Genomic DNA, 21,171 nt, shown 5'->3' with positions numbered 1-21,171 from the left:
CTCATCTGATGGCGTCTGGATAGTTTTGGGTCAAATGCCACTTGGCAGAGCCAACAACATGACACCAATGATCTTTTTGCTGTCTGAAAGGGTGGCATTCTGACCATAGGAGCAATTATTCCCTGACCACTAAGGTCAAGACATTTTTTCTACTAATCCCCAATTACTTAATTTTAGTAGGGGTTCCTTGACACCTATAAATTATTTCAAGGGTTCTTCTGAGGTAAAAAGGTTGAGAAATGTTGATCCATAGAAGGGGTCTCCAAACTTTCTAAACAGAAGACCAGTTTACTGTCCTTCAGAGTTTAGGGGGGCCCAACAGGGCCAGAGTAGAACATGTCCCAGAATTTTGGGAAGTAAACAATCATTGGTTTTAGTGGAAGTAACCGTCCCCTATTGTTGGTATCAGTAAAAGGAATAGTGGCCCATGGTTGGTATCAGTAGAAGGAATAATGCCCTATTGTTGGTATCAGTGGGAATAATAGTGCCCTATTGTTGATATCAGTGGGGGGACTAGCACCCCATCATTGATGTCTGTGGGAGGAATAGTGCCCCACTACTAATGTCAGTGGGAGGAATAGTGCCACACCACTGATGTCAGTGGGAGGAATGGTGCCCCATCATTAGTGTCAGTTGTGGATAGAATTCCCCTAAGGGCGGAACAGAAGCAAGCAAACGGCCCCATCCAGGCCCATGGCCATGGTTTTGTGACTGCTGATCTATAGCTTTCCTCCCCAGCTTTTTTTGTCCCTCTGCTGTCCCTTGTATTTATTGGTTTTCAGTTCTTTCAATCGTGTAGGCTTTGCATCACATGTGGGCATTGCCAATAAAATGCAGTCTACCTAAGAATGCCCACTTCTCCTGACTGAAAACCACTCATCAAAGCATTTTTATAATTGCCAGCTTACAACTTATAACAGGCAGCCAGTATCAGTATTGCACAGTCTAGAAACACACAGAGAGGCAGTGATAATGTCACTGGGTCTAAATTAAGATATTTAGTGAAAAGTATCCAAGGGCTGGATAGAGGCAAGCAAAGAGTCACATCCAGGCCCAGGTACACAGTTTGAAGACCACTATCTATAGCTTTTCTCTCCAGCCTTGTTGTCCCTATGCTGTCCCTTGCATTTATTGGATTTCAGTTCTGCGTTTTTTCGATAAGCACAGAGAGCCAGTGATAATGTCACTGGGTCTAAATTAAGATATTTAGTGAAAGGTAGGTTTTATTTTATTTAAGAATTTTATTGCCAAGTCTCTCAAACTCAACAAGAGACCCGGGCCCGACGGCTTCACGGCCTCTTACTACAAACACTTTTCTGACCTCCTGACCCCCATGCTTTCTAAAGCCTATAACTCCTTGCTTACAGGCCACTCTCTCAGTCCCGACTCCATGAAAGCAGCTATCTCCATGATACCCAAACCACAAACTGACGACTCCTCTTGGACTAACTACCGCCCGATCTCCCTCCTTAACATAGACATAAAGATTATGGCCAAAATACTGTCAGCCCGTCTTAATCTCGTCATAGGCTCCTTGATCCATAGAGACCAGACTGGTTTCATCCCTTGTCGTCAAACGGGAGACAACGTACGCAGGGCTATTCATCTTGCCTACCAGGCCCGCCGTCGCCACATCCCTGCATGCTTTGTCTCCCTTGATATTCGGAAAGCCTTTGACACTTTATCATGGACCTACCTACAATCGGTACTACGAATCTGGGGTTTCGGCCCCCATTTCCTATCCTGGATCTCATCTTTATATTCTACCCCCTCTGCCTTTATTCGCTATGCAGGCTTCCAGTCCTCTACCTTCTCCGTAGGCTGTGGCACTAGACAGGGCTGCCCCTTATCCCCTCTCCTTTTTGCACTTGCAATTGAGCCGCTTGCCCATAAGATCCGTTCCAATCAGAATATAAAAGGAATTGAACTAGGTGGTCACCATCATAAATTATGCTTATTCGCAGACGACATCCTTCTATTCCTCACCTCCCCACTCACCTCTACTCCCAATCTCCTGGCTGTTTTGCAACAATTTGCCCATGTCTCTGGCTTGGTTGTCAACACCCACAAATCCAAAGCACTCAATATTTCCCTGCCTGCGCCCCTCCTCACACAACTAAAATCGGTGCTCCCCTTCTCCTGGGCCACTCACCACATTCCCTATCTAGGAGAAAAGCTCACGGCTGACCCTCTTGACCTCTATGCAGCTAACTATCCTCCAATGCTACAACACCTAACTAAGCTTATGCAAACTTGGTCCTCACTTCCCTTAGCTTGGATGGGTCGCATCACGGTTGTTAAAATGGCCTTGCTGCCCAAAATATTGTACCTGTTTCGGGTTCTGCCCTTACATGTCCCCTCCTACTACCTGCGTCAGCTCCAAAGCCGGACCTTCTCCTACGTCTGGGGTAAAATTAGACCCAGGGTATCCAGACAGATTCTTCACCTCCACAAACTGCAGGGTGGGCTGGGCCTCCCCCACTTCGCCAAATATTACCAGGCAGCCCAACTAGCCCAACTGACCAAATGGCATGCTACTCAGGAAATTCCCCTATGGGTGGCCCTTGAGGCGGTCGAATGTGATCCTTTCTCGGTGGCCAACCTACTGTGGTTAAAATCCTCTGAACGCAGATCGATTGCCAACCCCATTCTACGCCATTCCCTGCACCTTTGGGACACCCTAAAGTTCAAGTACAAGCTTCAGTCGCCCCATAACCCGCTTCTCTCCTACCTCCACAACCCGTCCTTCCCCCCAGCTTGGGAATCCCCATCCTCTTTTCAACGTTGGTCGGCAGCTGGCCTCCTCCGGGCCCACTCCTTGATCGTTTTCAATGCATTTAAGTCCTTCCCGACTCTCCAAGACTCACACCAGCTCCCCAATTCTGAGATCTTCCACTACCTACAAATTAAACACTTCTTATCCCACTGCATGCATACAGACACGTCTTTACCCACCTTGACCTCATTTGAACACGTTTGTCTCCACGACCCGCACACCCGAGGTCTAATTTCCCTCCTTTACTCTAAACTTTCTGAACCCCTAACCCGAGCTCTCCCAGCATATGCGTCCAAATGGGAACGGGACTTGGGCATTACACTTGAGCCTGCAGACTGGTCCAAGATCTGGCAGACGACGAAGACAGCCTCCCAAAATATCGTGGCTTCCGAAACTAACTATAAGGTGCTTATGCGTTGGTACCTTGTGCCAGCTCGTATTGCTAAATTCCATCCCTCATACTCTCAGGACTGTTTCCGAGGCTGTCGGGATGCGGGCACTCATGTACATATCTGGTGGTCCTGCCCTGTGGTCCAACGATTTTGGAAGGCTATCTTTTGCATTCTCTCCACCCTCATGGACACACACATCAACCCTGACCCCTGTCTCGCCCTCTTGAACATGAAATCAGATGTTGTTTCCAAACGGCAGCACAAATTGTTCCTACAAGTCACGACTGCGGCTAAACAAACAATAGCTAAAGCTTGGAAAACCCCTCATCTACCTATTCCTGAAGTGAAAAACAGAATCACTAATGCCATGATTCATGCGAAAATTGAAGCGGTCCTGCTGGACAGGGTCGACAAGTTTGACAAGTTATGGCAACCATGGGTAGACCACTTTCTCCCTCCGAACTTTGATAGCACTCTCTTATTGCCCTAAACGGCATATTTGCGCTGCCTATATCTATCTGTGGTTACCCTGCTCCCCCCCGGCGACCCCCTTCCTCCCCCCCCACTTTCACCCCTCCACCCTCCTCCTTTCCCCCCATTCCTTTCTTCTTCCCCCCCCCCTTGTTTTGTCCCCCCGTCCCCCCCCCCCCTCCTCCCTGTTCTTACCCCTCTTATGACTATATCCCGCCATATGTACAATACTCTGTCTATTACTCTCCCCCACAGTGGTTACTTCTCTCCACATTCCTTACACAAATTGTTCCACCATTCTGCTACAGTCTACATCTTGTTTGACCTAATGCCAAAGACTCCTGACCTAACCAGGCTTCCTTCCTTCCTCTGAGCCATGTGTTGCGACCCCTGAAAACGATACTTACATGCAAACTATATGACCCACTGAAGGCGCAGTCACGCGCGGGCACAGCAAGCTCCCTTTTAGGGGTGCCCGGGTGTTGGCTGTGCTGGATGGATCTCCCTTCTGGGGTCGTCGCCCACTTGGCTCCTGAACATGTCAGTTAACCTGGTTTGCTTTGTTACTATCTCCGGTTTACTGTTGTTACCTGTTGTGCAAATGTAACCTCTCCTGCTCTGATTGTACATGTTGCGCTGTATTTACTTCTGTTTTTTTCAATAAACTACTTGAACAAGAAAAATAATTTTATTGCCATTTTGGTGTTGAGGGAGAGGAGAAACCAGGGAAGGCAATATATAATAATAAGTAGATTACAGCTTTAGGCACACTCAATTCATAACACACATATATATATATATAAAAAACTATATATTTCCATTAAAAAATAAATAAATACTTTGTTGTTGGGGGCTTTGAGCCCCATTTGATGCCCCTAACTTCAACATATGGATTCAATTTATTATTCAAGTATAACACTTTGATATAAAGGTAGGAACCAAGCTACAAAAATGATAATGTATTTGAACCAATACTTGAAAGTTTTTTTCTCTGTCATTGAAGCAATCATAGCTGAATTATTCATGTAGAGGCGACCATGGCTGTATAAATCATTTACTTAGTCATTGCCCATCATGAGGTTTTGTTGCTATGTATGTGATTGAAGTGGAGACAAAGGGTACTGGCAGTGATCAGAAAGTGATCCATTATAACAATATTTATTCTGACTCAACATCACACTGTCATGTAAATAACAGCTCGTTCCCACAGCACTTCAATAAAATACAAATAAATAATTACTATGCGACAACTCTATAAAAAAGGTTCTGCATGAACCTGCAGACAACAAATTACTATACTATTTGGAATAAAATGAAGACACTTAAACAGAGAGACTTTTCTGTTATTCTTTACATAACAGAACAGATACTGAACAAGAAGACATTATAAGTGCTACTTTATAGTTAATAGTGTGTTAACCAAGCATCCAGGGGCCTCTTCCTCCCTTATTCCTTGAGTCCCAGAGTGGCTTGGAGACGTCTTTATACCATATGGCGTTTGTAGTCTACCCTAAAATACTACTATTCATTTTTAACCATTTCAGGACCGCCCGCCGCGTATTTACGCTGCTACTTTGACGTTAAATACCGGGGTTATGGCAGCAGATACCTGCCATAACCCTGGTATTTCTCTACATGGCAGGAGGTCCTCTTTCACATGAAAATGGTCCCAGCGGTGGATTCACCACAGGATAACTTTTATGAGGGGCGTTAGCTGCTTCCCCGTCATTTTCCTCACTTACCTGAAGCCGTCGGTAGCGGGGAAAACGATCCAGTCCGTTGCAGTCCTGGGCAGGAAGTCGAGTGAGGGCAAGATGCCCCCCACTCGACTCTATGACTTTGGAGGATCGGAGCTTCCACCCAACAGCCTTAAAGGGCCTATTTTTTTTTTTTTTGTTTTTTTTTGTTTTTTTACCTGAAAAACTGACTTTTTTTGCTTTCTGCTTTTAAGTGTAGATGTGAGGTCTGAGGTCTTTCTGACCCCCAGATCTCGCATAAAAAAGGTCCTGTTATGCTTATTTCTATTACAAGGGATGTTTACATTCCTTGTAATAGGAATAAAAGTGGTAAAAAAAAAAAAAATTAAAAGGGATAGTGTAAAAATAAAAAATAAAAGGTAAAATAAGACAAAAAAAAAGTGCCACCGAGCTCGCAAGTTGCGCCCACATATATAAACGGTGTTCAAACCACACATGGCCATCGCTGTGATCATTAGAGTGAGAGCACTAAGTTCTAAGGTTCCAAGTCATTTTCTAGCAAAAAATACGGATTTTAACGTATAAACAACAAGTGTCAGAAATAGGCCTGGTCCTTAATTGGTAAACATATATGTCTAGATATATTTTTATAACTGTACTTTTTTTCACATTTGTGAAAATTGCACACCCCCCAGAAACTTACCTCCAAACCATAAGACTCCAAATCACATCAAGTGGGATTTTTATTCAACACAGTGAAATGGTAATGCTCAAAGTGAAAGTTTGCACATTACTTTACTTTTTTTTACCTTTAACACTACATTTCAACATATACAGAGGAAAACATTGATTTTACTGGCAGCAAAATATTAAAGTGATTGTAATGTCTTTGTTTTTTTTTTTTCTAATAACAAACATGTTATACCTACCTGCCCAGGCAATGGAATTGCACAGTGTGGCCCTGATCCTTCACTTCTGGAGTGTCCTGTTGGCGCACTTTGCTCCTTCTCTTCTCCATGTACCTCCATAGGAAGCGGCTTCCTATGGGGGCACACATGCGGCATCGGTTTCAAGCCATGCATCCTGCATCTATAGACAAAGACAGCGTGGCTCGCCCTCATCCTCCTCATCACAGGATTTGACTGACAACAGCAGGATCCAATGGGTGAGAGCAGGGAAAGAGGAGAGAGCGGCTACAGCTGGGCACAGTACTGGATCGAGTGAGAAATCAGGTAAGTATAATAGGGAGTGAAGGGGCAATACTGCTACTAGAATATTTTTTACCTCATTGCAGGGAATGCATTAAGGTAAAAATGTTTAGGCTTTAGAAGCACTTTAAGATAAGAACAAATTCAGGCTGGTGAGGGCACAAATTAGGACAATGATGACTCTTTCACAGGTTTGCAATTACTAAAATTCCAAATGTTATTTCATTGCATTTGACGCTTGTACAGTAAATGCAAATGTCATTCATCTGTGCCCTAGGGAATAATCTGGGAGGGATTTTTTTAAATTAATTATATATTAAAAATGTTTTCTACTTTACATTATAACTCCTGATGTAAACACAGTGCTTCAGTACTGTTTACAATGATCTGCTACAAACACTCCTGTGGAGCACTGTGTAATAAGCCAACTATGGGAGTAAGCTGTTGCTGCAGGGAGAGGCCGGTAACAGCCACTTCAGCTCTGTCTCAAGCCCCCATACTTGGAGAAAGTGCAGTGAAATCACGTGTGACTTTACTTTATTGTACCCCAAAGATTTACGAAACAAATAGCTGGTAGTTCAAGCCTGAAGATGTGCTCAGACCCTCCAGAGCCACTGAGTCCCAGTGCCATTTGAAAATGGCATTGGGACAAATACCAATTGTATCAGTGCGGTTTTAAAATGTCACCTAGGGCTCAAGTGACTAAAGAGGATGTAAAGTCAAAACTTTTTTTTTTCTGAGTAGAAATTGGAAAGGTTACAACTTTCTGGTTTTTATAAGTGTAATGTAGGTACTAAAAGGGCACTAAAATGTATCTGGAATTGGGGATTTCCAGCATGCATGAAAATACTTTTAAAGAAATAGATATATTCAGGTACTTTGGCTGTCTTTTTTAGCTAACACAAGCAAAGTTTGTGTATTTAAAGATAAATTTGCTTCAAGAAAAATCAATACCAGCAATAAAACATTTCAATATTATAAGCTTAACAGAAAAAAGATAATCCTTTAAGAAATGTATAGGGGCCCACATCTTACCATATTATTGGCCCAAGCAATGAAATTCCCTCTCCACTTGATGTTTGTTATGTTCCCTTCACCTTCATGTAGGATGGTGGTTTTCCATCGGTTCAGCCAAGTTCTTTCATATAAGATCAACTAGAACAAATAGAGGTAAAATGAATAAATATGTAACAATATAAATGAGTTTATTTTTGTCAGGAAGCTTCCCAATAATCACAACTATGTCACATAAAAACTAGTTTAATATTTCAGCTATGCCCTGGTTCTCAACATACATTCTGTCAGCCTTAACCCAAATCTTAATTGTTCCTCCAAATAGGTTTGTCATCAGTTACCTTTTTTGTGCCTTTTACATAAATGAGCTGGCTGTCAGTTGTAATCCTCTTTTACCTTCCAGTCCTTTGCCAGTGCTCCTCCTATAGTCAATAAGTGCATCCATAACTTTTAATCAGTCCACATTCAAGCAGGCATCAATGTCTAAAGCCTAGTACACACGCAACGATTATCGGCCTACCGATCGTCCGTCTTTTGTCCAGAGTGGTGTTTTGTTAGTTGGAATGTGCCTAGACTGCACACAAATTTTCTCGCCCGACAAAATTCTACTTCAGAAGTGATGTCATGTGTTGGTTTGCTTTCTTTGTGTCTTTTCTTCTCTGAGCATGCCCAGACTTGCTCATTAGATTTTTCCATGACAAAATCTGTACTGACTGCACGAAAATCGGCCGTGTTTTGACGGCAGACAAAAATTTTATAGCCTGCACACCAGATTTTTTTCGGCCGAAAAGTCAGAGTCGGTTGTCGGAAGCATCATACTAACAAGAGGAAAATCGGCAGATCGGTCATCGGATGAAAATTCCCTGCCGATTTTCGACGCGTGTGTACGAGGCTTTAGTCAGACATCAGATCCAGGCATAGGAATTTAGTGTCTGTGATACCTTTTTATTTGTACTAACAGTTAATTTATCAGAAACGCTTCCGGGGCCTACTCCCTTTTTCTAGGTATTAAACCTCTGTGTATTTTTTGGATCTAGAAGGAGGTACACCTAAGAAAGCATGTCCATAAAGAATAACTGTTAGAGCACATGAAAAGGATATCCTATCCAATACTCAACTGTATTATTACAAGTCTGGTAATATGGCTACATTCACCTTAGGTATCAGAATCAAACATCAAAAAAACCCAATTCAAGGCTTGTTCATGTCAGGTGCATAGACCGTCATTGATCAACACAGGCTCAACACAAAGGCACGTAGACTGTTTTCTATGTGCCCTGTTTACACCATACATGTAAAGTGCTGTGCAGTGCGTAAAATTGCTGCATGAATAAATCTTTGCTATTTCCACTGAAATTCAAGTCAACATTTCACTCTTTTTATTCTCAGTGTGTAAGGTAAGGAAGGACTTTTTACCCACCACCTACGTCCACTACAGATGTCAAAGGCAACAATAAAAACACTTTTATAGTGTGAAACAATTTGTAGGTTTGCACGTTTTAGTGTGAAACAATTTGTAGGTTTGCACGTTTTATTGTGAAACAATTTGTAGGTTTGCACGTTTTAGTGTGAAACTATATGTAGGTTTGCACGTTTTATTTTGCAGTCTGTATCATTATTGGAAAATTTTTCTAATTGGTCATCACTCCCTGCCTTTATAATCGGTTTTAAAATGCAAGAATAAAGTTAAAGTCCTCCCATTTGAGACACATACAGCAATATATATCTAACACAGATTAAATCTCTTCACCACTTAATCAAAAAATGTAAATGGATTACTATAATCCATACTAATATACTATATTTTCTCAAGTATAACATTGTAGACAGAAAAAAGGTAAAATACACATCACAGCATAAATAAATGCATGAATGCCTTAGTGTCTTCAAAGATATTTGGTTAAATTAAATAGCTCATTATGGTACCTGGCTTTTCAATAAAAAGAGATCGTACAATATCTTTTACTGACATTCTGTACATATACATTATTTGGAAAAAAACAAATTACAGAAGCTTAAAATGAAAATATGAAATTTTGCCACAAGATGGTGCCAGAGTACAGCAATTAAAATCCACAATGTAACTTGAGCAAGTAACAATACACATTTTCTATGCAGCACATAACACTGCAAACCTGCAAGGGTAACATCTTGTAATTTTGTCTCTTTGTCCAACTGTGCTCATCTTGTGGGTGTACTGTAGACAGCACTTACACCCATGGGTGCCTGAGCAAAATCATTACTGTGCAAATGACTTTTGGTCAGATCTTGTGAACTAAAGGTTTTAAAATATTGGTTCCATTTCACAGGGGTCATGGTCAGAGGACATTTCATGCAAATTGCTAAAGTGTTACAACTCCAGAAATACAAACTGATAGAGAAGAAAATTAGTGGAAAAGAACTGATATTTTACACTGTCAAAATAAAAAAAAATAAAAAAATAACCTTTAGCTGTTAACCTATAAAACTGTATGTGCACAAAAAAGCAAAATCTTAGCAAAAAAAAAAATGTTACAAAGGTTTCTAGCATTTTCTGGAAGGGTTCTACTTGAACAGCAAGCGTTTTAAGAGCATGCAGAGAGTTCTTTCTAACACAATGAAAGGCCCTTTAATTTCACTTGCCTAACATTAAATATTGGTTTAAAAAAACAATTGGTATTTCGTTATAACCTTAAAATACTAATTTAAACTTGTAAACAACAAATGTCAGAAAAAGCCAGGGTCTGCAAGTGGTTAAGCTGGTATTTGTGCAGTCTTGTGACTCCCTCTCCAAAGTCTAGAAATATATTGGGAGGTTATTTTGGCTTTAGCTTAACCTGGTCTAAAGTACTAGAGCTAGTTAGGATGTTAAAGAGTTAATAAAAAAAATAAATAAAAAAAAGATGATTTATTTTGTATTTGGTAGATGCAGGAGAATTAGTTCACTTAAAGAGGAAGTAAACCCTCCTCAGGAAGTTGTACCTATAGGTAAGCCTATGATAAGGCTTACCTATAGGTACTGTAAATATCTCCTAAACATGTACCGTTTAGGAGATATTTACCTTTAATGCAGCCAGTGACGTCACTGGCGCATGCGCTCTGAAGGAACGGCTGATCGTGCCGTTCCTTCAGAGCCCCGTGCCGTGACCGTCGGCTCCCGCGCGCGTGCGCGGGAGGGACGTCACCGCGGCTCCGGCCAATCAGATGACCGGATGCCGCGATCCCGGAAGACGAGCGACATGTCATGTCGCCCGTCATACAGGTAAGAGAGCGGCACGGCGGGGGCTCGTTCTAAGGTAAGTATTTCATAATGAGCTAGTATGCGATGCATACTAGCTCATTATGTCTTTCTCTTGCAGGTTTTAAAAAAAAAAAAAAAATTTTTAAACAAGTTTACAACCTCTTTAACACCAGGGACTCGACACAACTGAAAATCTGCAGAGGGTGGTGCGCAACTTTAAAGCATGACATGTTGGGTATTTACTCGGTGGAACATCATCTTTCTCACTATACAAAACAATTGGGTTAAACTTTAATGTTTTGTTTTTTTAATTCATCAAAGTGTCTTTTTTTAAAAAAAAAAATGCATTTGAAAGACCGTTGCGCTAATACAGTGTGACATAAAATATTGCAATGACCCCCATTTTATTCTCTATGGTCTCTGCTAAAATATATGGGGGTTCTAAGTGATTTTATAGCAAAAAATACTAGTTAAGATGTTAAAGGTAAATTAAAAAAAAAAAAACATTTTTAAAAAAATTATGATTTATTTTGTATTTGGTAGATGCAGGAGATTTATTTCACTTAACACAAGGGACTCAACACAATTGAAAAGCTGCAGAAGGTGGTGCACTGGAAATGATGTGGTGGCCCAGTAGAAGCGAGTGCTGAAATGAACCAAAGGCAGCAAGCTCCACTATCCAGAGTCTTCAACATAAAGCTTATCCAGCACATCACATCACAAGCTCAGTTAAAGAGCAACTGATTCATTAAAAGGCTAACAATTATATTATGGAGAATGCAGCAGGTGGTGTTGGGGCACACAATGGTGGGACACTCAAATCTCCCAGGTGGAGAGAAATAGAGTTAGGACCTATATCATCTCACTATGGACAAAATATATTTCCAACATCACATTTGGGTGACAGTTCTATGTATTCTATGAATGATTACATATTGTGTAGTTCTATAAATTGTGTAGTTATATAAAGAGATGGACATGAATACACGGTTGAGATTTGGTGTGTGTTCCTATCTCTCCAAGCAACATAAAAGATTTTGGAAATAAAAAAAAGTGTTTTTTTGCTAGAAAATCACGTAGAACCCCCAAACATTTTATAAGACCCTAGAGAATACAATTGCAATATTTAATGTCAGTAAAAAATTATTGTAAAAGATTCAGCGCTGAATAAATTATCAAGGACCAGCAGCTGGGTTTAAATGTTGACTTTGATCTTAATTGTTTTATTTCAGATAGATAAGTTTTTATGGTCATTTTTTAGTTAATCAATTTTATATCTTTTTTATTCACATTTTATTTTAGATATATAATCAGGTTTTATGTATCTGTAGACATATTTGTAGTAATGTGCACATGTTTTTATATAATCTGTATGTAATGTATTGTACTTTGCATTGTCTTCTATGGAGTGAGCAGAATGCTGCCATCTGGTGTCTGATAGCAGGTACAGCCGTCAGGTCCGTTTGATCATATCATAAATAATCAGTAAATGATTAATAATTGCCCTTTAGGATTAAACACCTAAGACAATACCGCATAAGTATTTGCTAAACATAAGGAATTTAATTTGTCTTATAAAGATCGTGCTGGCTGTGGGAGATATTGCAATGTCCCCATGGAGATCTATACAGTAAACAACACGATCGGGGCCCGCCTATCTGCTTCCTGTCCAGAGAGACGTTTGATCTCCGTGGCGACGGTGAAACACCAGACATGACGCAATAGGTACCGCCCAAGGAGAGTATAAAGAGCCGGACCATTGACCTATCAGCATCCCCGCTGAAGAAGTCTACGCCCACATTACGTAACGCGTACGGGGGATTGGTCACACGGTCCGAAGGCTGTTTAATAACCCGGAAATCAGGCACCATCCAGCACGCTGCAGGCTCTGCAATACATGCTCGTTTATGTGCAATATAATGTAAGTGCAATACTTTTATTTGAGCAATAAATCGTTTAAACCGCAACAGAGAGCACTAGATCTGTTCCTTTTTTCCTTATGTTTGGGCACGATCTGGGAAGCTGTATCCTCTGCCATAATCGATTTTTAGGCGGTTTTATGCTGGAGGCTGTGGTCCTGTTTTCCATTGGATTATCATTGGCTGAATATCGTGGTGATTGTTCATGCTGTTTGACCATCTGGGGTCGAGTTGTGGAGGTGAGAGGCAGATAGTGCCAGGTGATGGGAATTTTATGAGCACTGAAGTCACACTTGCTGCTATTTTTTCACCGGATCACCAGTGGACTGTGTCTCTTTTATCATCTTATCATCTTTTATATCACCAATATGAACTTTCTCCTTTATTCATCATAATGCCTTTTTTATTAATTGTTTGGTTTTAATTTATTTATCACCAATTGAGTTTATTTATATATGGACTGCGCTACACTATTTTATACAATATTTAATGTCACACTGTATTTGTGCAGCAGTCTTTTAAATGCAATTTTTTGGGAGAAAATACACTTTAATGAATAAAAAAGAAAAAAAAAAATTAAAAAGTTAATCCCATTTTTTTCTACAATGTGAAAGATGATGTTACGCCGAATAAATAGATACCCAACCAGGGCCGATGCTAGACTATTTTACGCCCTAGGCAAGACCAGCTACTTGCGCCCCCCCCCCCCCAAAAAAAAAAGGGAAGGGGTTAAAAACTCCTCTATGTCATACCCAGTGACCCGGATCCGATGGTTCCTCCATGTTATGCTTTCATACCCAGTGACCCCCATATTCCTCCATGTCACACCCGGGGACCCTAATGTCCCTCCGTGTCACACCCAGGGACTTTGATGTTTTTCCATGTCACACCCTTGGACCCCAAATATTTCTTAATGTCATGCTGTCATACCCACTGACCCTGATGTTCCTCCATGTCACACCCAGGGACCCCCGTGTTCCTCCATGTCATGCTGTCATACTCAGTGACCCCAATGTTCCTCTATGTCAGACTCTGATGTTTTTCCATGTCACAGTTGGGGACCCTGGTGTTCCTCCATGTCACACTAGGGGACCCCAATCCCCCATGGCACACCCAGGGACCCCAATTCCTCATGGCACACCTGGTGACCCCAAACTCCTGTTACACCCGGTGACCCCTATCCTCCATGTCACACCTGGTGACCCTGATTCCCTTTCATACTAGGGATGCTCCATGTAACACCCAGGGACACCAATCCCCTGTTCTGGGGACACTAACTGGGCGGTATGAAGAGAGTGGCCCCCACTCTGCCCTCCTTCACAGTGATCCCGCTGATTCCTTCTCCCAGGACGCTCCTCTCCTGGACCACAGTGCTCACCACAGCTCCAACCGGCTCCTGGTGGAGGGAAAAGCAGCAGTCAGAGAGCTCCGCATGTCCTTCATCACCAACCTCCTCAAGCCATTCCGGTGCCTCGTCGCTTCTGCCCCAGTAAAGGTTCCGCCCTCCAGTGCCAAGCTCCGGCTCAGGTTCAGCTCTCCTCCGCTCTCTGCTTAATACCAACCCAGGGAAATGAACAGCTGCCTACCAGCTCAGTACAGAGAGTCACTTCCTCCCTGGGGTTAAGGCCGTTCAGCTTAAGCTGAAGAGGATCATCATGCAGGCAGCACTCTGGTGGGCTCCATTCCTGCCTCTAGGGGCCCCTCCAACAGTGGTGGAAAGCCAGGGCCTGATAGTTCCGCCACTGCCCAAGACACCTGGCATCTTTCTCTGTCCCTTCTTCCTCCCCTACCACCACCTCTCCTCTCAGCTCACAATAATCATTCATGATGAAGAGAGATTGCCAACTCCTGGCTGCGCCCCTAGGTGGCAATGCGCCCTAGGCGGCTGCCTAGTTTGCCTAGTGGAAGCACCGGCCCTGTACCCAACATGTCACAGTTTAAAATTGTGTACGCTCGTCGAATAGCGACAAACTTTGCTACTTAAAAATCTCCATTGGTAACGCTTTACAAAATAGTTACAGGTTACCTGTTTAGAGTTACAGAGGAGGTCTTGCACTAGAATTGTTGCCACTGACGTTTTGCAGGCTGTTGTTTAAGAGGACCTGATCCTCTTTGAGGGTGTATTGTTTTTCAGGTGGGCTCTGGTTGTTTGGTTGAGCCCATGTTGCCTGGTTGGCTAATGTTTACCCTTGGGGAATTTTTTGGTTGTTCCGACCCCTCATGTTTAACACTGCTTTGGGGCATCCCAATGGTTATGAAGATCAGGAGCTGTGTCCATCAATGAACGAAAGAGAAAATTTGGATTTTTGACTTACCATAAAATCCATTTCTCTGATGTTCATTACAGACACAGCACCCACCCCTCTGTGGAGTTTTTATTCTCCTGACACTGCTTGTTACAAAACTGAGTGGCTATAGCAGAGAGAGGGAGTATACCCCCTGGCACTGCCCATGGATGCAGCCAGAATTGTTTTCTGCCTAGTGCCCTACTCCTGCAGGGGCAGTATAACTCAGTAGTTATGAATACCAGGAGCTGTGTCCGCCAATGGTCATCAGAGAAATTGATTTTACGGTAAGTCAAAAATCTAATTTTTTTCCTATTTATTTTACTTTTTATTTTGACACTGTCTCTTTATTTTTTATTTATTTTTTGATCACTTTTATTCCTATTACAAGATTACAAGGAATGGAAACATCCATTTTGCCTTAAGGGGGGGGGGGGGGGGGGGTTTGCCTTGTTTATGCCCAAGAGGCAGAAGTGGTCCTCCAAGGGCACAGAGCTGAGTGGGGGCTATCTTGCTATCTAACGGACGGTTCCTGGGTTACCGACGGGTCCGGTAAGCTCGGGTACCCCTGGGAAAACAGCTGGGGGGGGGGGGAAACCACCTCTTCCGCTGCCTATAAAAGTGATGCCAAAACCCTGGTATTTAACGTGAAAAACATGACGTGTATTTACAGTTAGGCGTTCGGCAAGTGGTTAACAGGTTTATATCGGAGTCTTAGTGCTATTAGGTAACAGAGTTATCCACTAAGCCCCCGTTCACATCGGTACGACTTGTCATGCGTTTTCACAGTTTAAAATCACATGACAAGTCACACTTTATTTGTGCCTATGGAACCGTTCAAATCGGTGTGACTGAGTTGCACCAATTTGAAAAAGGTTCCTGGACTATTTTTGGCAATGTATTTTTATGTGCAACTTGCATAAACATCTGTGCATGAAGACGCATGGATGTTGGCAAGCCGCACATGAAATTGCACTGACCATCGGCTTTGAAATCACGCTGAAGTAGTGCAATTTCAAAGTCGCATTCAATGTGAATAGGGTGTAAAGCACTGTTCAGTCATGTCGAATGTATGCAGAAATGTGTAATAACCAATAAATGTACCAGTGTCCTCCCTCTGCTTCCAATGAAGATGGATTTACTGCATATCATTGTAAAATCAAGAGAAACTCTGCAATACTGTTAAATACTTCACCACTGCTGTAAATGTTACATTTCAGCAACACTGAATAGAATGGAGTGAAATAGTTGACATTGCTTTAAATAGCATGCGTTATCCCCAAAAAATGATCTCCTATTATTCTCCTTTTAGTCTGATAAACTACTAAATGCATTTTGGGGTTGATTTACTAAAACTGGAGAGTTCAAAATCTGGTTCAGCATTGCATGAAAACCAATCAGCTTCCATGTTTTTTTTTTTTTTTTGTCAAAGCCTAATTGAACAAGCTGAGGCTGGAAACTGGCTACCATGCACAGCTGCACCAGATTTTGCACTCTTCAGTTTTAGTAACTCAACCCCTTTGCTACATCTGTTTGATAAAAAACAAAATACCCGTTGATCTATACACTCCATATACATATCTACATGTTCTACTAATTTATAAAAATGTAACTTAAAAAACACCCTCAGATGGTACATCACTGAAACCAAATTGTACAGCCTTAACTACTCCTCGCCCCCCACATGCTGGAGGAAATGAGGCAAAACTTGCTCTTTACTAGACATCTTATGGGAATGCCCCAAATTAGACAAATATTGGTGGGAGGTATCCCAACTAATCAATACCTTCACCGGCTATCACAGCAACTTCTCCCCTGAACTGGCCCTACTTACTATAGGTATAACAAATTTCTCACATAATTTCCAAAAAGTAATTACTCATATTTTGCTAGCAGCTAAACAAAACTTAAAGTGGAGTTCCACCCAAAAGTGGAACTTCCGCTCTTTTAAGGGGTGTGTGTTTTTTTGTTACCTCCCCCCTCTGGTGCCACATTTGGCACCTTTCAGGGGGGAATGGGTACCTGTTTTTGACAGGTACCCTTCCCCACTTCCAGATTCGGTGCCGTCCCTCGGAAGTCCGCCCCCTTCTCCCTCCTCCGCCGCCGAGCCAACAGGAATGCGCAGCGCGCTTCGCGCATGCCCAGTAGGGACCCACCCGTGAAGCCACAAGGCTTCACTGCCGGGTTCTCTTACTGGCAATGGCGGCGGCAGCTGCGGTGCTGAGATCGCTGGACTCCAGGACAAGTAAGTGTTCTCATATTAAAAGTCAGCAGCTACATTATATGTAGCTGCTGACTTTTAATTTTTGGAGGGGGAGGCGGAACTCCGCTTTAACACGTAACTGGCTATTACCAACCCCTCCAGAGAGCGCAGCGATCATCCCCCCCATTGTGCACACAAATGTTACATTCAAACGAATGTTCACTTCAACCTTTAAAAACCCCAAACAAGTGGACCTAGAATGGTACTCCTGGTTTAACTGGTACGACGCCACCCACAAACATGCTACATAACTCTTTAGAACTCTTCCCTTAACCACAACGTAGCTACTACTTTTAGAAATAAACTAACATTAGCCACGGAAGGTTATCTTCCATCCACACCACACTGAGATCACATGCAGGAAATAGGTCTACCCTAGATAGAACCTACATAAACTCGAAGGGCCCTCTAACCAACGTGAGATATTAGAAAAGGGCAAAAAATTCTTTAAGAATAGGGAACGACATACATCTCCCGCCCATTGAAAGCATAGCACCTGCTATAAACTGAGATAAGTTTCACACTTTTCTGCAACAGTGTGTTAAATGCATGCGGATGCTATGTTAAATTGTGCATTGTCTCTCTCTCGGTGAGAAAACCGAACAGGGAAAATGAGAAACTAATCTAACCCCTGATGTTTGTCCTTCTCTTTTTTTTTTTGTTTTTCTTTCTTTCTTTCTCTTTGCTCTAATGTTAAGTGCTCGGTTGCCCTAACAAACCACTACTGTTGTCACAATTCAATCTGATGCTGGATGTGGCCTTGCTGTATGATCATCTGGACTACTCTAATCAAAGCCGATGCACAATAGTTCATATATATTTGTTTATATTACGATATGTTACGCATTGTATGACTTGTATGCGTAAAAATCCTAATACAAACCATTGTTTAAAAAAATAAATACATAAAATACCTGTTGATCCATGGATTTTGTGTGCACTCTTCCTCTGTTGACTGTTATCAGCTAGCATTGTTCCTAGTTCTCCTAATAGGCTACAGAGCACCCCCTCCCTTACAGAGAAGAAAGGGAGATGTTCTGTAGTCTGCTCCTAGGGTAGCAACACTGCTCGTCCATAGACATAAATATAGTACAACCCTAGAACAAGAAGTGTTAAGATAACCTAGGGCTGAAAAAATTTGATAAAGCTATCACATTAAAGGGTAAGTTCACCAGAAATGGAAAGGTGAACTAACTAGAAATATCCTGTCCACTGCTCTGGACCATGCTGCATAAAGCATACATAACGCTCCGTGCTGCTGATGTAGTAGTCTTAACACTGCGACTCACAGCTCCAAAGTGAGCATCCATCAGAATGATTGCAATAGCACGTGCTGCTCCCCTTCCCAGCTCCATCAGTCACAGGCACTCTGTCGTCATCATATATAATGCAGGACCAGCAGTCAGGGCTGGTGCAAGGATTTTTGACACCTAGGTGAAACCTCATTTTGCCGCCCACTGGCTCTGCCCCTGACTCCACCCCTTTTCCCCTGCCCATGTATACAGCAAAAAACGTAGACCTAAGGCCCCACTCACACCCATCAGCTTAAGGTGAGCACATGTCTAAACTGCGCCCCCCCCCCCCCCACTTCCCAAAAAAAGATGATTTCAAAACCCTCACCAACAATGGAATCTGTCATTCTTTTTCACCATAATGCAGAATCAGTGGGAGCCCTGAGCTTGTCACTTGCCACAAGACGCAGCTTGTCACTTGCCACCTGCCACCAGATGCAGCGTGTCACTTGCCACTGTCGCCTGCCACCAGATGCAGCTTGCCACTTGCCACCGTCACTTACCACAAAATGCGGATTGTCACTTGCCACCGTCCGTTGCCACGAGATGCGGATTGTCGCTTGCCACCGTCACTTGCCACCAGATGCAGCGCGTCACCATTGCCTGCCACCAGATGCAGCGTGTCACAGTTGCCTGCCACCAGATGCAGCGTGTCACAGTTGCCTGCCACCAGATGTAGCGCGTCACAGTTGCCTGCCACCAGATGTAGCGCGTCACCGTTGTCTGCCACCAGATGCAGCGCGACACCGTTGCCTGCCACCAGATGCAGCACGTCACCGTTGCCTGCCACCAGATGCAGCACGTCACCACTGCCTGCCACCAGATGCAGCGCGTCACCATTGCCTGCCACCAGATGCAGCGCATCACCATTGCCTGCCACCAGATGCAGCACGTGTCACCATTGCCTGCCACCAGATGCAGCACGCCACTATTGCCTGCCACCAGATGCAGCGTGCCACCATTGGCTGCCACCAGATGCAGCGCGTCACCATTGCCTGGCACCAGATGCAGCACATCACCATTGCCTGCCACCAGATGCAGCGCGTCACCATTGCCTGCCATCAGATGCAGCGCGTCACCATTTCCTGCCACCAGATGCAGCATGTCACCATTGTCTGCCACGAGATGCAGCGCGTCACCATTGCCTGCCACCAGATGCCATTTACTTGCCATCCACAGCCTGCAGTGTTACACTTGCCACCCATAGCCTGGTTCTCTCCCCCTTCCTTTCAACTGGGCATGCTGGGGGCTGCAGTTTCCCCCAGCCCTTTTGACTACATGTCCCATAATCCTCTGCTCCTTTTTTATTGTATTTTTTTTTCTAACCAATAGGAAGGAGAGGGGAGAAACATCTGTGGCTGTACTGACAAGCGCCGCTCCCAAGTGTACACAGCAGCATGAGGAGGAGGATAGGGAGGGGGGAAAGAAGAGCCCACAGCTCAGCTGCTCTCTCTCCACACAGACACAGCCGCTCCAGAACAGGCAGGAGACAGACAGCGATGGCTCAAGCACGGGGGGGGGGGGGGCGGGGAGGAAAATGGGCAGCACAGTTTCTCTCCTCCTTGGACTATCATTTGCCAGCGGGGAGAGCGAGCTGCCTCTGCCCATAGCGACACCACTAAGTGCCGTCCCCCCGTTGATGTTCGCTCTAGGCCGGTGCCTACCTTGCCTATAGGTAGCGCCGGCCCTGCCAGCAGTCCTGCATTGTGAGGATTCAAAGGGCCTGCCCGCAACCTGAACTGCTAATGAAAGAAAAGAAAAAGTACTGGCTGCCAGTGAGTAAGAAATAAAGTAAGTAAAACTGCCAAAGTGATTGTAAAGGTTTGCTTTTTCAAATTAAAATTACAAATGTCATACTTACATGCTCTGTGTAATGGTTATGCACAGAGCAGCCCTGATCCTCCTCTTCTCGGGTCACCTGCTGGCACATCCGGCTCCTCCACGCTGCTGAGTGACCCCACAGCAAGCCACTTGATATGGGGTGGGGTGGGGGGGCACTCATGCATGCTTGCTTATGAGCCCTGCTCTCTGTGTGTACAAGACATTCAGAGCAGGGTTAAGCCCTGCCCCCTCATCACTGGCTCTGATTGATAGCAGCAGGAACCAATGGCTCCAGCTGCTGTATTTGAGCCAATGAGGAGCGAGAGAGTCTCGGCTCGCGCATACATTACTGGATAGAGAGCAGGCTCAGGTATTTATCTGGGATTAGGGGGTGGGGGGGGGGGGGAGTTGCATGCAGAAAGTTTTTTTTTTACCTTACTGCATATAGTGCAACCAAGTGACAGATGTGGCTTAAAGTGACACTAAACTCTGGTTTACTATTCCAGTATACTGTATATTCTTATACTTTTATATTTATACTTATACTATTGCTCTCAGCCTCCTCCATATTTATTTGTTGTTATAGAGGGTTGCTACGTTCATTCTACATGGTCCAAATGTATGCAGGGAGAGCCATCCTCTCTTGCTCACTGCGGAGATAGCCTATGGACTATGGGATTTGCAGTGTGCATAGAGCAGTGCACAGGACCACAAGTAAGGTGGATTGCTTGCTCCAAAAAAAAGTGAAGGGAAAAAAAAAAGAAGAGGTTTGGGAGCTCATTGAAGATGTTACAAGGATGCAGAAAAACACAG

General features: G+C 43.5%; 1 protein-coding gene across 1 annotated transcript in view; it reads right to left on the bottom strand.

Annotated features, from left to right (window-relative positions):
• Window positions 1-21,171, bottom strand: part of VPS41 (VPS41 subunit of HOPS complex) — a 493,288-nt gene that overhangs the window by 160,409 nt on the left and 311,708 nt on the right. The window contains exon 8 of the mRNA XM_082258639.1: window positions 7,580-7,699. Within this exon, the coding sequence (XP_082114765.1) occupies window positions 7,580-7,699 (120 nt within the window). The remainder of the gene's footprint in view (window positions 1-7,579; window positions 7,700-21,171) is intronic.

This window comes from Pelophylax lessonae (genome assembly GCF_965119305.1).
Source record: "Pelophylax lessonae genome assembly, chromosome: 5".
Lineage (NCBI taxonomy): Eukaryota > Metazoa > Chordata > Amphibia > Anura > Ranidae > Pelophylax > Pelophylax lessonae.
Note: the sequence above shows the minus strand (reverse complement) of the source record. Positions and strands in the feature narration are given on the sequence as shown.